Source organism: Nothobranchius furzeri, chromosome 19 (genome assembly GCF_043380555.1).
Source record: "Nothobranchius furzeri strain GRZ-AD chromosome 19, NfurGRZ-RIMD1, whole genome shotgun sequence".
Lineage (NCBI taxonomy): Eukaryota > Metazoa > Chordata > Actinopteri > Cyprinodontiformes > Nothobranchiidae > Nothobranchius > Nothobranchius furzeri.
Genome location: NC_091759.1, coordinates 161,110 through 173,705, shown reverse-complemented (window position 1 = coordinate 173,705; position 12,596 = coordinate 161,110). Strand labels below are relative to the sequence as shown.

The window sequence follows — 12,596 nt, the reverse complement described above, 5'->3', positions numbered from 1 at the left end:
CATTTTTTGTGTATGATTTTGGCGTAAGCGGAACCGTACGCAGTCAGTTGGTTGTGAAAGGGGGCTATTTTTTTAGATGAGCACATTAGCTGGTTAAGCTAGTGGGAGCTTGCGCCATGGGGAAGGGAAAAGTTAATGGTAACTGGATGGCTAATCCCACGTTCGCGACGTGGTTAGCACCGGCTCCAGGCAATAGCTGGAAATTATCGCTTAAATTTAATTTTTAAAATAGCTTAAATTTGGTCAAAGTGGCCTTAAAAAAGGTCTTAAAAAGTCTTAAATTTGGCTCCCTTAAATCTGCAGATACCCTGTCTATGGCAACTCTAACTGTAACACAGCGATGCTTTAGTAAAAACGATGAGGCGGTGATTCAGTTGTATCTTGGTTTAATATAAAGCGTGGTATATATATCACTCTACATATTAGGGGCTGCATGACTTAATTTTTTTTTAAGTCGACCGCCAAGTAATGAAAATCGAGTCGACTTTGACTAGTCGTTGATGACGTCATACACCTGAAGCGGCAAAAACTGACGATGGGTTACCAAGCGGTTTTTTTCTGACGCACCGGGGGTGGGGGGGTTGTTCCCTGGAGTTTTTGACAATTAAAATTGCGCCCACATTTTCTAAGTTAAACTCATCTCTTTTAACAACGGTAGTTTCAGCATCTTGCTTCAGCCCTCCCCCTGTGCAGCGGCCGCAAACTCACTGATGACTGAAATGAAACAGCGGAGTGGGCGCTGCGAGCCCGCCGCACCGGTGAGGTGCGTTACCAGAGGACTAAACAGGTGATGCGCTCCGCGGCAGCGAAGCGCATCAGGTACAAATAAAAGACAGAAAACATGAAAGGAAATGAGCCGACATGAACGATCGCGTGTTAAATTTGTTTTTGAGGTGGCGACACCTGATTTGATAATGTTACTGTGGCCGTGCTCAGGATGTCAGGTGTCTGGAGCGCGTCAACGATCAGAGCTTTGCATGCGCAAGCTGGTTAAGGTTAGGATGGGGGTGAGGGGAATGTTAAATTGCAAGAGGGTAAAGGTCACAATTCGGTCGAATGTCCGTTTTACCGCAGGCGTTGGATACCGATGCTCTGGCACAGCGCGTCTCCTCCCGACGCGCAGGGGCTCGTCGCCTGCTGTCTTTTCCCAGGACTGCATCTTGCCGGTCATTATCACGTGACAGCGACTAGTCTATGAAAGGCATAAAAAGTCACTACAGAGCAGGGAAGTCGACTAGTTGATAGTAACAAACAGTGAACTGTGTTTACAGATGACTAAGGGATTAAAGAATACCTGTGCAAAAAAAGAATAATTTATATAGGAGTTTTTTTAAAATTGCAAACAAGGGAAGCAGAAGATAGATAGAAAAAATATACAAATAAATTGGTAACAATAATTAGGAAGCAAAAAAAAGATTATTATGGTAATCTATTGAATCAGAATAAAAATAACACAAAAGCTACTTGGGGAATAATAAACAGTGTGACTAATAGAGAGAAAACAAAATCCAGTATTCCAAATCACTTGGTCAAGGACAAAAAAGATATTTATGATGATAAAGAAATCACTGATTAGTTTAATGATTGTTTTGTAAATGTAGGTAGGAGTTTGATGGAGAACAAACGAATAATAGAAGATAAATTGACCACAGTGATTAGTACTGTCAATAGTATCGTCCTTGACAAAGTAGATAAAGAAGAAATACGAAACATTGTAAAAAAAACTGTGGAAACAAACGATGAACCGATTTTCAGGACCTGGACATGATAACTGCTAAAACCATCATAGAATCTGTCATTGAACCATTCACTTACATTTGTAATCTATCACTTTCTACTGGAAATTTTCCTGACGCAATGAAAACAGCGAAAGTCATTCCTTTGTACAAGAGTGGTGATAAACATAGTTTCAATAATTACAGGCCGGTGTCACTGCTTCCACAGTTTTCTAAAATATTGGAAAAAGTATTTGTATCAAGGTTGGATAAATTCATCGAAAAAAATAATATTTTAAACAATGAACAATATGGGTTTAGAACTAAACATTCCACAGCAATGGCAATAATGGAATTAACGGATAAAATATCAACAGCAATTGACAATAAAAATTACTTTGTTAGTGTTTTCATTGATTTGAAAAAAGCTTTTGACATCATTGATCACTCAAGGTTACTTTGAAAATTAAGTCAGCATGGAATAAGAGGTGTGGCTCATCAGTGGGTTAAAACTTATTTAGAAAAAAGGAAACAGTTTGTTCAGATAAAGGACCATAAATCAAAACTATGTGAAATTAATTGTGGAGTGCCACAAGGGTCGGTCCTCGGACCAAAACTGTTCATTTTGTTTATTAACGACTTGGTAAATGTATCTAAGACACTCGGTACCATTCTATTTGCAGATGATACAACACTGTTTTACTCAGGATCAAATATTGAGGAGGTGGCTAAAGTGATAAATGATGAGCTGATTAAAATTAAAAACTGGTTTGATAAAAAGAGATTGATACTGAATCTTAATAAAACAAATTTTATACTGTTCACTGATAAAAAGAACAGTGATGTGTCATTGGAAATAGATGGGATTGCAATTCAGAGTAAAAGAAACTAAATTTCTTGGAGTTCTTATTAATGAAGACTTGACATGGAAATCCCATATTAGTTACATAAAAGGTAAAATCCTTAGAAGTATTACATAGAGTCAAGTTTTTACTGACTAATTCTGGTTTGTTGGCATTGTACAATTCACTGATTGTTCCATACTTGACTTATTGTGTAGAAATTTGGGGAGCAACATACAAAAACTATACACAACCCTTATTTATTTTAAAGAAAAGAGCTCTGAGAATCATCAATTATAGTGGCTGCATTGTTTATTAAATATAAATTACTGAAATTTCATGATTTAAAAGACTGGAAAATCATACAATATAAGTTTAAAGCCAATTTAGGTACTCTGCCAACAAACATTCAGGGGATATTTGAAAAGAGAACTAGTAATTACATGCTGAAAGAAACTGATGTGTTTACAAAACCTAGATTTAGAACTAAAATTAAGGAGTGGAATATATCTGAAAATGGTGTTAAATTATGGAATAACCTTAAAAGGGAAATTTAAAAAAACTCTGTCATTTAATATATTCAAAAAAATGTACCAAATTGAGTGTACTAAATAATTATGAAAATATAAATTAAATCAATGATCATGATCGCACTGGAATTTAGAACAGGAAAAAGTTTAAAATGAATCTGTATGTGTGTCTGACAAATGGTAATTATATATAAATTGATTATTTCTTCTGGAAAAGGGGACAGAAATTATAAGATGTTTTTCTTCATTCTGCTCCCTTTTGTCCAAATTTGATTTTTTGTCATGTATTTCTTATTGTTTATATGCTTTATTTGTTTTATTTTGAATGAAATAAACGGAATATATATATATATATATATATATATATATATATATATATATATATATATATATATATATTTATATATATAAACCTGTGCATCTGTGTAACACTCAGGGTCATGGTATGCACGGGCATGGGGAGACTCTTCACATCCCGTTTCCTTTTGACGAGGAGGATCTGAAGGGAGGTAGGTGACACTCGTATCAGGAGGTCACAGTGTTCTCCTTTGATGTTTTACCTAATAAACCAACTTATCAGTCAGACAAAACACGTTTTAATTTAATAGTGTTATCGCAGTTGTTTCAATTGAAAATCGAACTAAGAATAATGTTACCATCCAGATATCCAGCATCCTTTACAGGTAACGCAGTCTCAGACCTGCTTTCCTATGCAAAACAGAAATTGTTGTAATGGCGGCTGAAAAACGGTTGGATCTGAGAAAAGTTGGTTTAACTCCTCATAAGCTTAGAAATGCCTCCTTCAGTTTATCCCAACCCACTTTAGCGTTGGCAATATGTAAACGTTGGTTGCAATAATGCTAACCGCAGGACAACACTAGCCTCAGCTACTTCTAATGCTAGCCTGATCCACTGCTAATGCTAACTCAAGCTACTGCTAAGCCAGAGGTGGACCGGCAAGTTCTGGAGAATCCCAGAATGGCCGATGTGCTATAGGGCTGGTGGGTGTGCCTCAAACCCCACCCCCGTTCGGACATTCCCAACAAAGGGCTGAGCAGACTGCAGCAACGATCTGCCTCCCACGTGCTCGTCGAAGTTAATACAGAGGATCCTCTCAACAGAGATTATCCAGGACGCAAATATTGTTCAAGTCCAACCCTGGCCCAAGCTACTGCTAATGCTAGCCCGAGCTACCGCTAATGCTTTAGCGTAGCTTAGAAATCTAGACAAACTGCAACAGTAGGTCAACGGGTTGGTCTAGCCATGCTCCATTGTAGCTATACTGGTCTACATTAGCACGACCAGTTTTGTGTGCTGGCAGTCACAGCACTATATTTGTTGGGTGTGCTTTCGGTGCGTTCCAGTTGTCCTCGGAACTCGTTTGTCCAAGATAAGTTAGCCGGAAATGATGCAATGAACTCGGATTTCTGAGCTCGCAGGTATCAAGAGGACCCCGAGATCACAAATTTAAAGATGGCTGCGCCCAGTGCTACCAGGAAGTAGTTGTTCTCTTTATTTTTTTCCTCATTTATATGTTCTGTTATCTTTTTTTCTTGCTATTTAAAAGCACCGAGTAGTTGTTTATTATTGTTATCATTAGTTACATTTTAGAAAAATTCAACATTGCTGCCATAATTGTTTTTACTTTTCCAGGCGTTTATATTTTCACATTTGATTTGTAGTTTTTCTGGTTGCATGTGGCAACTGTTGATGGGTGCGTATTACTATTATTTAGGTGCAGAGAATACCTGGTAGGTTCTTTTGGTTAAGTTCTTTTAGTACCCAACAACACTGGTGACGTCCATTTTTTCCTAGTTGGAAGCTGGAATGAGGCTGCGCAGTGGCGCAGTGGTTAGAGCTGTTGCCTTGCAGCGAGAAGGTCCTGGGTTCACTTCCCGGCCTGGGATCTTTCTGCATGGAGTTGGCATGTTCTCCCTGTGCATGCGTGGGTTCTCTCCGAGTACTCCGGCTTCCTCCCACAGTCCAAAAACATGACTGTTAGGTTCATTGGTCTTTCCAAATTGTCCTTAGGTGTGTGTGTGTGTGTGTGGCGTGCGTGATTGTTTGTCCTGTGTGTCTCTGTGTTGCCCTGCGATGGACTGGCTCTCTGTCCAGGGTGTACCCCGCCTGATTGCCCGTTGACCGCTGGAGATAGGCACCAGTCCCCCCGTGACCCTACATGGACAAGCGGTTTGAGACAATGGATGGATGGATGTGCCCGTTTCTTGCTCGGAAATTCTGAGTTTTGATGACAACTGGAATGCAGCATTAATGCTAAAACTGCAACAGGAAAACTACAAAGATGGCGTCTGATCAGGAACAGTGCTCTTTTTTTTGTTAACAACTTTGGCATCAACTTTGAACCCTTTAGACTTGAGCCTTTCTTTGAGATGTGAGTAGATTGAGGTACTTAAGTCATTTATTTATTCTTCAACGGCGGACTTCCCCGGCGACTGATTTCCAAAGTGATGAATTTGTCAAATTTGCTCTAATTGGTTCAGACCACAGTAGACAAGCGCTGAACTTGGTGGTTTCAATGGCTTATGGCCAGATTATATTTTTACAAATATAGGATGGCTCTCCAGGTTAGGCTCCTGGGCCATTTTGAGCCTCATCAAAGTTTCATATGTTCTGTAGAGGCTCTGTTTTCAATAGTAAAAAACTCTTTCTTGAACACCTTCAAGTCGTGTCTTCTGCTCCTTGCGCAGAGTTCTCCTACTCCAACATGTGTGTGCACAAGGCTCTGCAGAAGCTGAAGGAGCACGTGGATCTGGAGCACCAGTGTGGCTACATCACCATGCTGAACTCCAGCAACAGGCACCATCGCAGGGCCAGTGAGAGCCGGGAGTGTGGAGGTATGATGGCTGAAACACAACGCGTGTGAGCTCACACAGAGAAGACCGATCGCTAATTTAGCAGCAATGTTCCTCTCCATAGCAGCTGCTGGCAATAATGGTGCAAATTGGATAAATAATGCGTGCCGTCCAGTTTAATTATGCTGTTTGTCTGCATAATCGCGTGCCTTTTTTGTGATAACCTTTGCTAATGGACATGGATGAAACTGTCTTTGCCTTAGGATTGAATCTCAGCGCCTCAGATTTATGCAAATGACCCTGAATATTTGATTTGAACGGACAAGCCTTCAGTATCAGGCGGGCAAAAAGCAATAAATAATGTAAAAATAAGCGGCTCGATGTTCTAAATTTGTTGCCATCTGTTGAAGGAGAAACCCACCTGGGAGGAGGCCTGGACACCAACGGCAGCACCGAGTCTTTTGAGCTGGTGACGGAAGAGAACGGCGAGAGCAAAGCAAAGACAGACAGTGGGTGTTTTTATTTACGTTTGAATGTTTTCAAGATGTATTTAATCAGATTTCAGTCAGAACGAATACCAGAGGCCAGACGGCGAAGGCCAGGGCTTCCCGTGTGTCTCACGCCGTCCCCCTCTTCGTTCCTCTTTTGTCTCAGCTCTTTCATCTGAAGATGAGTGGGTCCCTCTTGAACTGTGCTTTGGCATGCCTCTCTTCAGCTCAGAGCTCAACCGCAGAGTGTGTCGAAAGATTGCCTCGCACAAACTGTGTAGCAACGAGAGGTAAAAAAACGCACGGATCCGATGCTGTTCTAGAACTTCAGCTTTTAAAAAGACCCAAATGTTCAAAGGAGCAATGGTGTTTGAGGTTTTGTTGTTGTTGTTGTTGTTTCAGCCTCCAGGAGCTGCTCCACTCGAGCCGAAAGCTTTCCCTCAAAGTGCTCAGCTTTGTTCAGTCGTTCCAGGTAAAAGCCCCCACCTGCGGTTTCCTTTGATTCTCACTGAAGTAAAAGATCTGGTCCAGTAGCTTGGGAGGGAAGTTCTGCAGAACACAAGTTTAAAGGTGTGAGGCTGTTATTTGATGGGTATACTTGTAAAAATAATTAAATTTAGGCGCTGATTTGAAACAAAAACTAGATTAAATCAATCAATCAAAGCTTTATTTATAAAGCGCCTTCCGCAACCCTGTCAGGGAGCCCAAAGCGCTGAACAGTTGTAGGTAAATATATTGAATAAATCAACAATAAAAGCAATTCAAATTACAAAATAGAAATTACAAGATAGATGAAACATTCTGGTACAGGACAAATGTGGGAAACACATTTGGATTGAGTGGATGGATTGAGTGAACCAATGAAAACTGTGAAATAAATTCAACATAAACGAGGGCCAAAATCAAACATGTTCTGGAAACGCCAAGCGGAGGAGGTGTGTTTTTAGGTGACTCTTAAAGACAGCGGCGGCTGGTGGCAAATATTCTTGGCAAGGATTTAGTTTCCTGGTTCACTATAAACAGTCCGTGTGTTCCTACACCCTTCGTTTGAACATTCGAGAGCAACTGCAGTCCAGTACTGTCCATTTTTGATCTTTTCCATGAGATCGTTTGTTTTCCAGCTTGAATTAAATTGGAGTTGAGTTCGATATCCAGTTTTTAACATTTTACTGCAGCAGCTACTGGTATGGTTTCAGCTCTGTCTAAATCAACAGCGAGTGTGTGTGAATGGGGGAGTAACCCAGCCTTAATAATAATAATAATAATAATAATACATTTTATTTAAAAGCTCCTTTCTGGTCACTCAAGGACACTGTACAGAATAAAAACACAAATCATTCAGTACGTAAACATGAACAAACAAGGCACTCTAAAATTCAAAGCTGATATGTGGTTATGAAGAGTAGAGGTGTGAATCTTCATTTGTCTCCTGATTCGATTACGATTATTGGGTCAACGATTCAATTCGATTCGATATCACGATGCATCACGATTATTTCATATTGATTTGTTTTCATCGATAAATAGAAGATGTCAGATAATTGCTTTTTATTTTTTATCAAAAACGTAAGTGACACAACCTGCCATCCCTCAAAAGCCCTCCATTCACAACAGGTTAGGACAAAACATTTTAAACATTTAAGAAGATTTAGCAAAGTAAAACATCTGTTTCCTCGTTCAACACCACGCCTCAGGCTGAGAAAAACACACTTTGCAAAAACTCACAAAATCTAAAAAAGTACTGAAAACCTACAGGACACATAATGTAATAATAAAATACATAATGGGTTCATATAGGAGTGTTTAATGTCTCTGAGCAGCTCTAGAGTCAAATATGTATGCCGCAGTTCAAGGGTGTCAGGAATAACACCAAATGAAATGTTTGACTTAGTTTATTTTATTTGAACCCAGTGGTTCATTTCTGAAATGTTGGAGAATGAATCAAGTTCTGTTTGATGCAGAAAATAATAAAACTTAAAACAAATTCTACACTTCAATAATATTTAAGATGTGTGTTTTATTCTTCCTGATAATAACACCAGCAGAAGGCTGTGGGCTGGATTAGGATTAAATTACCCAGTTGATGGATCTCCTTCACTAACCAGCTAACTACAAACCTTTCTACTAACCTGTCCTGTGTGACCCTCATGTCCATGTGACCCTCATGTCCATGCTGTCTCTGGAGGAGCAGATAGGAGACAAGACCTCCTGTAACTTAAAATTAACCAAATCTTCCTCCCAGCTTCTCTTTAAGCTGAATTTAACATCAGTTCATCATCATGAACCAAAAGAATAAAGTGGAACAAGAATTTCTATCTTCTATTTCTCCTTTTAACTTCTCCGTGTCCCTAAATAAAAGAGACAGACGATCACGCTGCAGCCTCCGTCACTGACCCCGCCCCCTCCCCAAGACCGGATCTCCCTAAATTACAACAAGCAGTCTGACTGAGCGCTTCCAGGAGAAATAATAATTAAATTATGAAAATAACGCGTGTTTGGAGCATCGGTTTGGAGGAGCGTCCTCCGATCGTCTCTCTTGTGTGAGCAGACGGTCTCTCTCTCTCTCTCTCTTTCTCTCTCTCTCTCTCTCTCTCTCTCTCTCTCTCTCTCTCTCGGTCGCTGATCGAGCGAGCGGAGCGCGCCGCACGACAACCCGCTCAATTAACATAATTCACGGCCCAAATCCAACAGAACCGGTCGGGCTGATTCGGTTCCGGTTCGGTCTCAGGTTACAACTCCAGCGCTCAGCCCTGCAGTACCACATTAAGGCGGAGGTAAATGTGGAGGACGCTCACTCTGACAGATTTGGATGCGGCGCTGGTGCCGCTGTTAAAAAAACAAAACTACATTCCACTATAATCGATTGTGGCGTACTCCTCTACGATGCAGAATCGTTTATGTCCGCATCCCGATGCATCGATTATTTGATTATTTTCCTCAGCTCTAATGAAGAGGTGAGTTTTGAGTTGTTTTTTGAATTCTGTGAATGAGTTAATGTTCTTGATGAGGGGGAAGGGAGTTCCAGAGTTTGGGAGCGGTGCAGCTGAAGGCTCTACTCCCCATGGTGCTGAGATGAAAGGAAGGCACAGAGAGGTGAATGGAGGAGGAGGAGGACCTGAGGGAACGAGACTAGGTGACGATGTGAACAAGATCTGTGAGGTAGTGAGGGGCGAGGTTATGGATGGCCTTGAAGGTGAGAAGGAGAATCTTGTAGTTAATCCCGGTGTGCACTGGTAGCCAATGGAGTTGTTTGAGGATGGGGGTGATGTGGAGTTTTAGTGACGATGCGCGCTGCTGCGTTCTGAACCAACTGGAGCTTACGGAGGGTTTTCTGAGGGAGGCCTGAGAGAAGAGAGTCGCAATAATCGATACGTGATGTAACCAGACTATGGACAAGAATAGAAGTAGAGTGGACATCAAGGGAGGGGCGAAGACGATTAATGTTACGAAGATGGAAATAAGCTGACCGTGTGATGCTATTGATATGAGATTGGAAGGATAGTGTGCTGCCTAGGATGACACCCAGACTCTTGATCTGGGGAGAGGGGAAAACTGAAGTATTATCAACAGTGAGAGAGAAACTGTCAAATTTTGAGAGGGTGTTCTTGGTACCAACCAAAAGAAGTTCTGTTTTGTCTGTATTTAATTCCAGGAAGTTTGAACTGAACCAGGATTTTATTTCTTGAAGGCAAGTGTTGAGGGAGGAGGGAGGAAGTGCAGAATTTGGCTTACTGGACAAATAGAGCTGGGTGTCATCCGCGAAGCAGTGAAAACGAATATTGAATCTGTGGAAGATATTGCCAAGGGGAAGGATGTATATAATGAAAAGGAGGGGCCCCAGGACAGAGCCCTGGGGCACACCAGAAGAGACAGAAGAGGGCTGTGAGCGGGAGGATTAGATAGTAATGAACTGAGTGCGACCTGATAGGTAGGACTGAAACCACTGAAGTGGGATGTTAGCAATGCCGATGGAAGATCATCAAAGAGGCGTGTTGAACCCTACGCCACCTGGAGCATTTCAGCCGTGAAACGGCAGCTGATCCCGCGAGGTCACAGAATCACCGGAGAATAGCAAGACCACGCGTGATTTTGGCCGTTCACTCAATAATAAGCAAGGGGAGATGGCAGCATGTTTCCAAAAGGTCTGGTTTATTTTCAGTTCTATAGCTGGGCTGCATGTGGCGCATTTGTTAGCACTGTTGCCTCGCAGCACGGAGGTTGCAGGTTCAAAACTCTGCTGCGGCCTCTGCGTGGAGTTGCGTGTTCTCCCCATGCATGCGTGGGTTTTCTCCGGCTCTGCTGCGGCCTCTGCGTGGAGTTGCGTGTTCTCCCCATGCATGCGTGGGTTTCCTCCGGGTACTCTGGTTTCCCCCACAGATCACAACATGCCCTACAGGTTATAAATTGTACGTCACTTTGGATAAAAGCATCTGCCAAATAAATAAACATAAACATATACGGATGTGTTTTGTTTTTTAAATAGTTAAACAACTGGAAATCAGTATGTGACTTTTATTTTGAAAGTTTCCAGATGTTTCACATTGCTCCCGTGTTTGATTTCCTGTCTGGCCCAATCTGAACTGCTGAGCTAGATGCGTTCTTGAAACGTGGCGCGTAAAAAGTGTCAATGTAGTGGTGCAGTGCATCACGACGCTTCGCAGCCGTTTGAAACGCACCCGTTGACCGTAACGGGGGCTGATTGCTGCATACCACGTTTACTCATCCGGTGGAAAGGGCTGGTGAGAGAGCGAAAATACCTTCTAGCATGCTAGCTAGCTGTTTCCTGTGGTAGGAGAGCTATTGCCCAGCACCCAAACATTAAATTCAGAGATGCTGATTAGCCAAAAATTCTCGAGTTCTGCCTAGCAACCAAATATCATTGGCTGTTTAGCTGCAGTCCAGGGGCGCTTTTCCCATCGCCCCAGGAGAGATATTCATGAGTGTGGCAGAGGAAATTCACTGTTTCATGAGAGACAGCTGGTTACAGTGATGTGTAAATAATTTAGATTGCTTGTAGGCTCACACAGTTAGGCAACACTGATAAACTGATAATAAATGTGTAAAAATTTTATATTTTTACTTTTGAGGTAAACGTCTTTGTCCAACAGGACGGCAGCCAGCCCGCCGATGTGGACAGCGGCGTGTCCAACCCTCTCAGCCAGCCTCCAGCTGAGTCCGGCGTCCCGCTGCCTTCCCTCAACCTCCTCTTCAAGGACGGTCAGCTGAAGGAGTGGAGTGGGCGGGCCCCTCCCCCTTTGGACATCTCCTCCCTGCAGAAGGACCAGTCCTCATAAACCAATCGCAGAGCTGGGTTTATTCATGGGCTGAGGCGAGTCCTTGGTTAAAAAAAAAGGGCCCACTCCTTGTTTTTGCATCATCACATGTACCCCCCCCCCCCCCCCCCCCCAATCCATCCAGCTATGGGAAACGAGCCCATCACCTGTACTATATCTGCTGTAAGAGGAACACTAGCACTAACCCTCTTGTTCCCCCCCCCCCCCCCCCCCAATCCATCCAGCTATGGGAAACGAGCCCATCACCTGTACTATATCTGCTGTAAGAGGAACACTAGCACTAACCCTCTTGTTCCCCCCCCCCCCCCCCCCCCCCCCCCCCCGTATTTCATGCGCTCCTAGAGCAGCAGTGTTGTTGGAGTGGTGCTATTATCTCAAATATTACAACAGTGCAGGTAAACCACCTGGAAGACCAACCACACCATCCTCCAATCACAGGAGGCGTGTGTTTCTTCAAAGTAAAGTTAAATAATTGATGTTGTAAAAAATAAAGGAAGACTTTATCAGGAATTCTTTGGCGTTCTAGGACCAAGTCTTTGGACTTCCCAGGTTCGGTTCTGACCCAAACCCAGCTGCCTGTCTGTGTCGTCTCACGTCCGGTGGTCTAATGCATGAAACTGTTGCACAAATCAAAAGAAGTCTCATTTCCTCTCTACTTGTAACCAACGACGGGGGGATTTATTATTTGCACTGTGCAGGATTTGTCCGAAACCCGTGGATGACTAAATGTCACCTTTTCGTGTTTTAACGTGGAATCATTTGTTTTTTGGAGGTTTTGATTACCAGAAGGAAGTGTTTACTCATGAGAACACAAGCATTTATTATTATTTCCTGAATGGAAAGCACCAAAGACGTGTTTACTGTCTTCAAATTATCTTTATTTTTTTTGTTTTGTTTGGTGCCTTTTTTTTCTT

At 42.2% G+C, this 12,596-nt stretch overlaps 1 protein-coding gene across 1 annotated transcript in view; it reads left to right on the top strand.

Moving 5' to 3' along the window:
- Positions 1-11,784, top strand: part of fam91a1 (family with sequence similarity 91 member A1) — a 39,325-nt gene extending 27,541 nt beyond the window's left edge. Inside the window, exons 19-24 of the mRNA XM_054745185.2 lie at positions 3,524-3,596; positions 5,796-5,942; positions 6,311-6,409; positions 6,555-6,678; positions 6,791-6,860; positions 11,497-11,784. Of these exons, the coding sequence (XP_054601160.1) occupies positions 3,524-3,596; positions 5,796-5,942; positions 6,311-6,409; positions 6,555-6,678; positions 6,791-6,860; positions 11,497-11,682 (699 nt within the window). The 3' untranslated portion in view covers positions 11,683-11,784. The remainder of the gene's footprint in view (positions 1-3,523; positions 3,597-5,795; positions 5,943-6,310; positions 6,410-6,554; positions 6,679-6,790; positions 6,861-11,496) is intronic.
- The last annotated feature ends 812 nt before the right edge of the window (positions 11,785-12,596 follow it).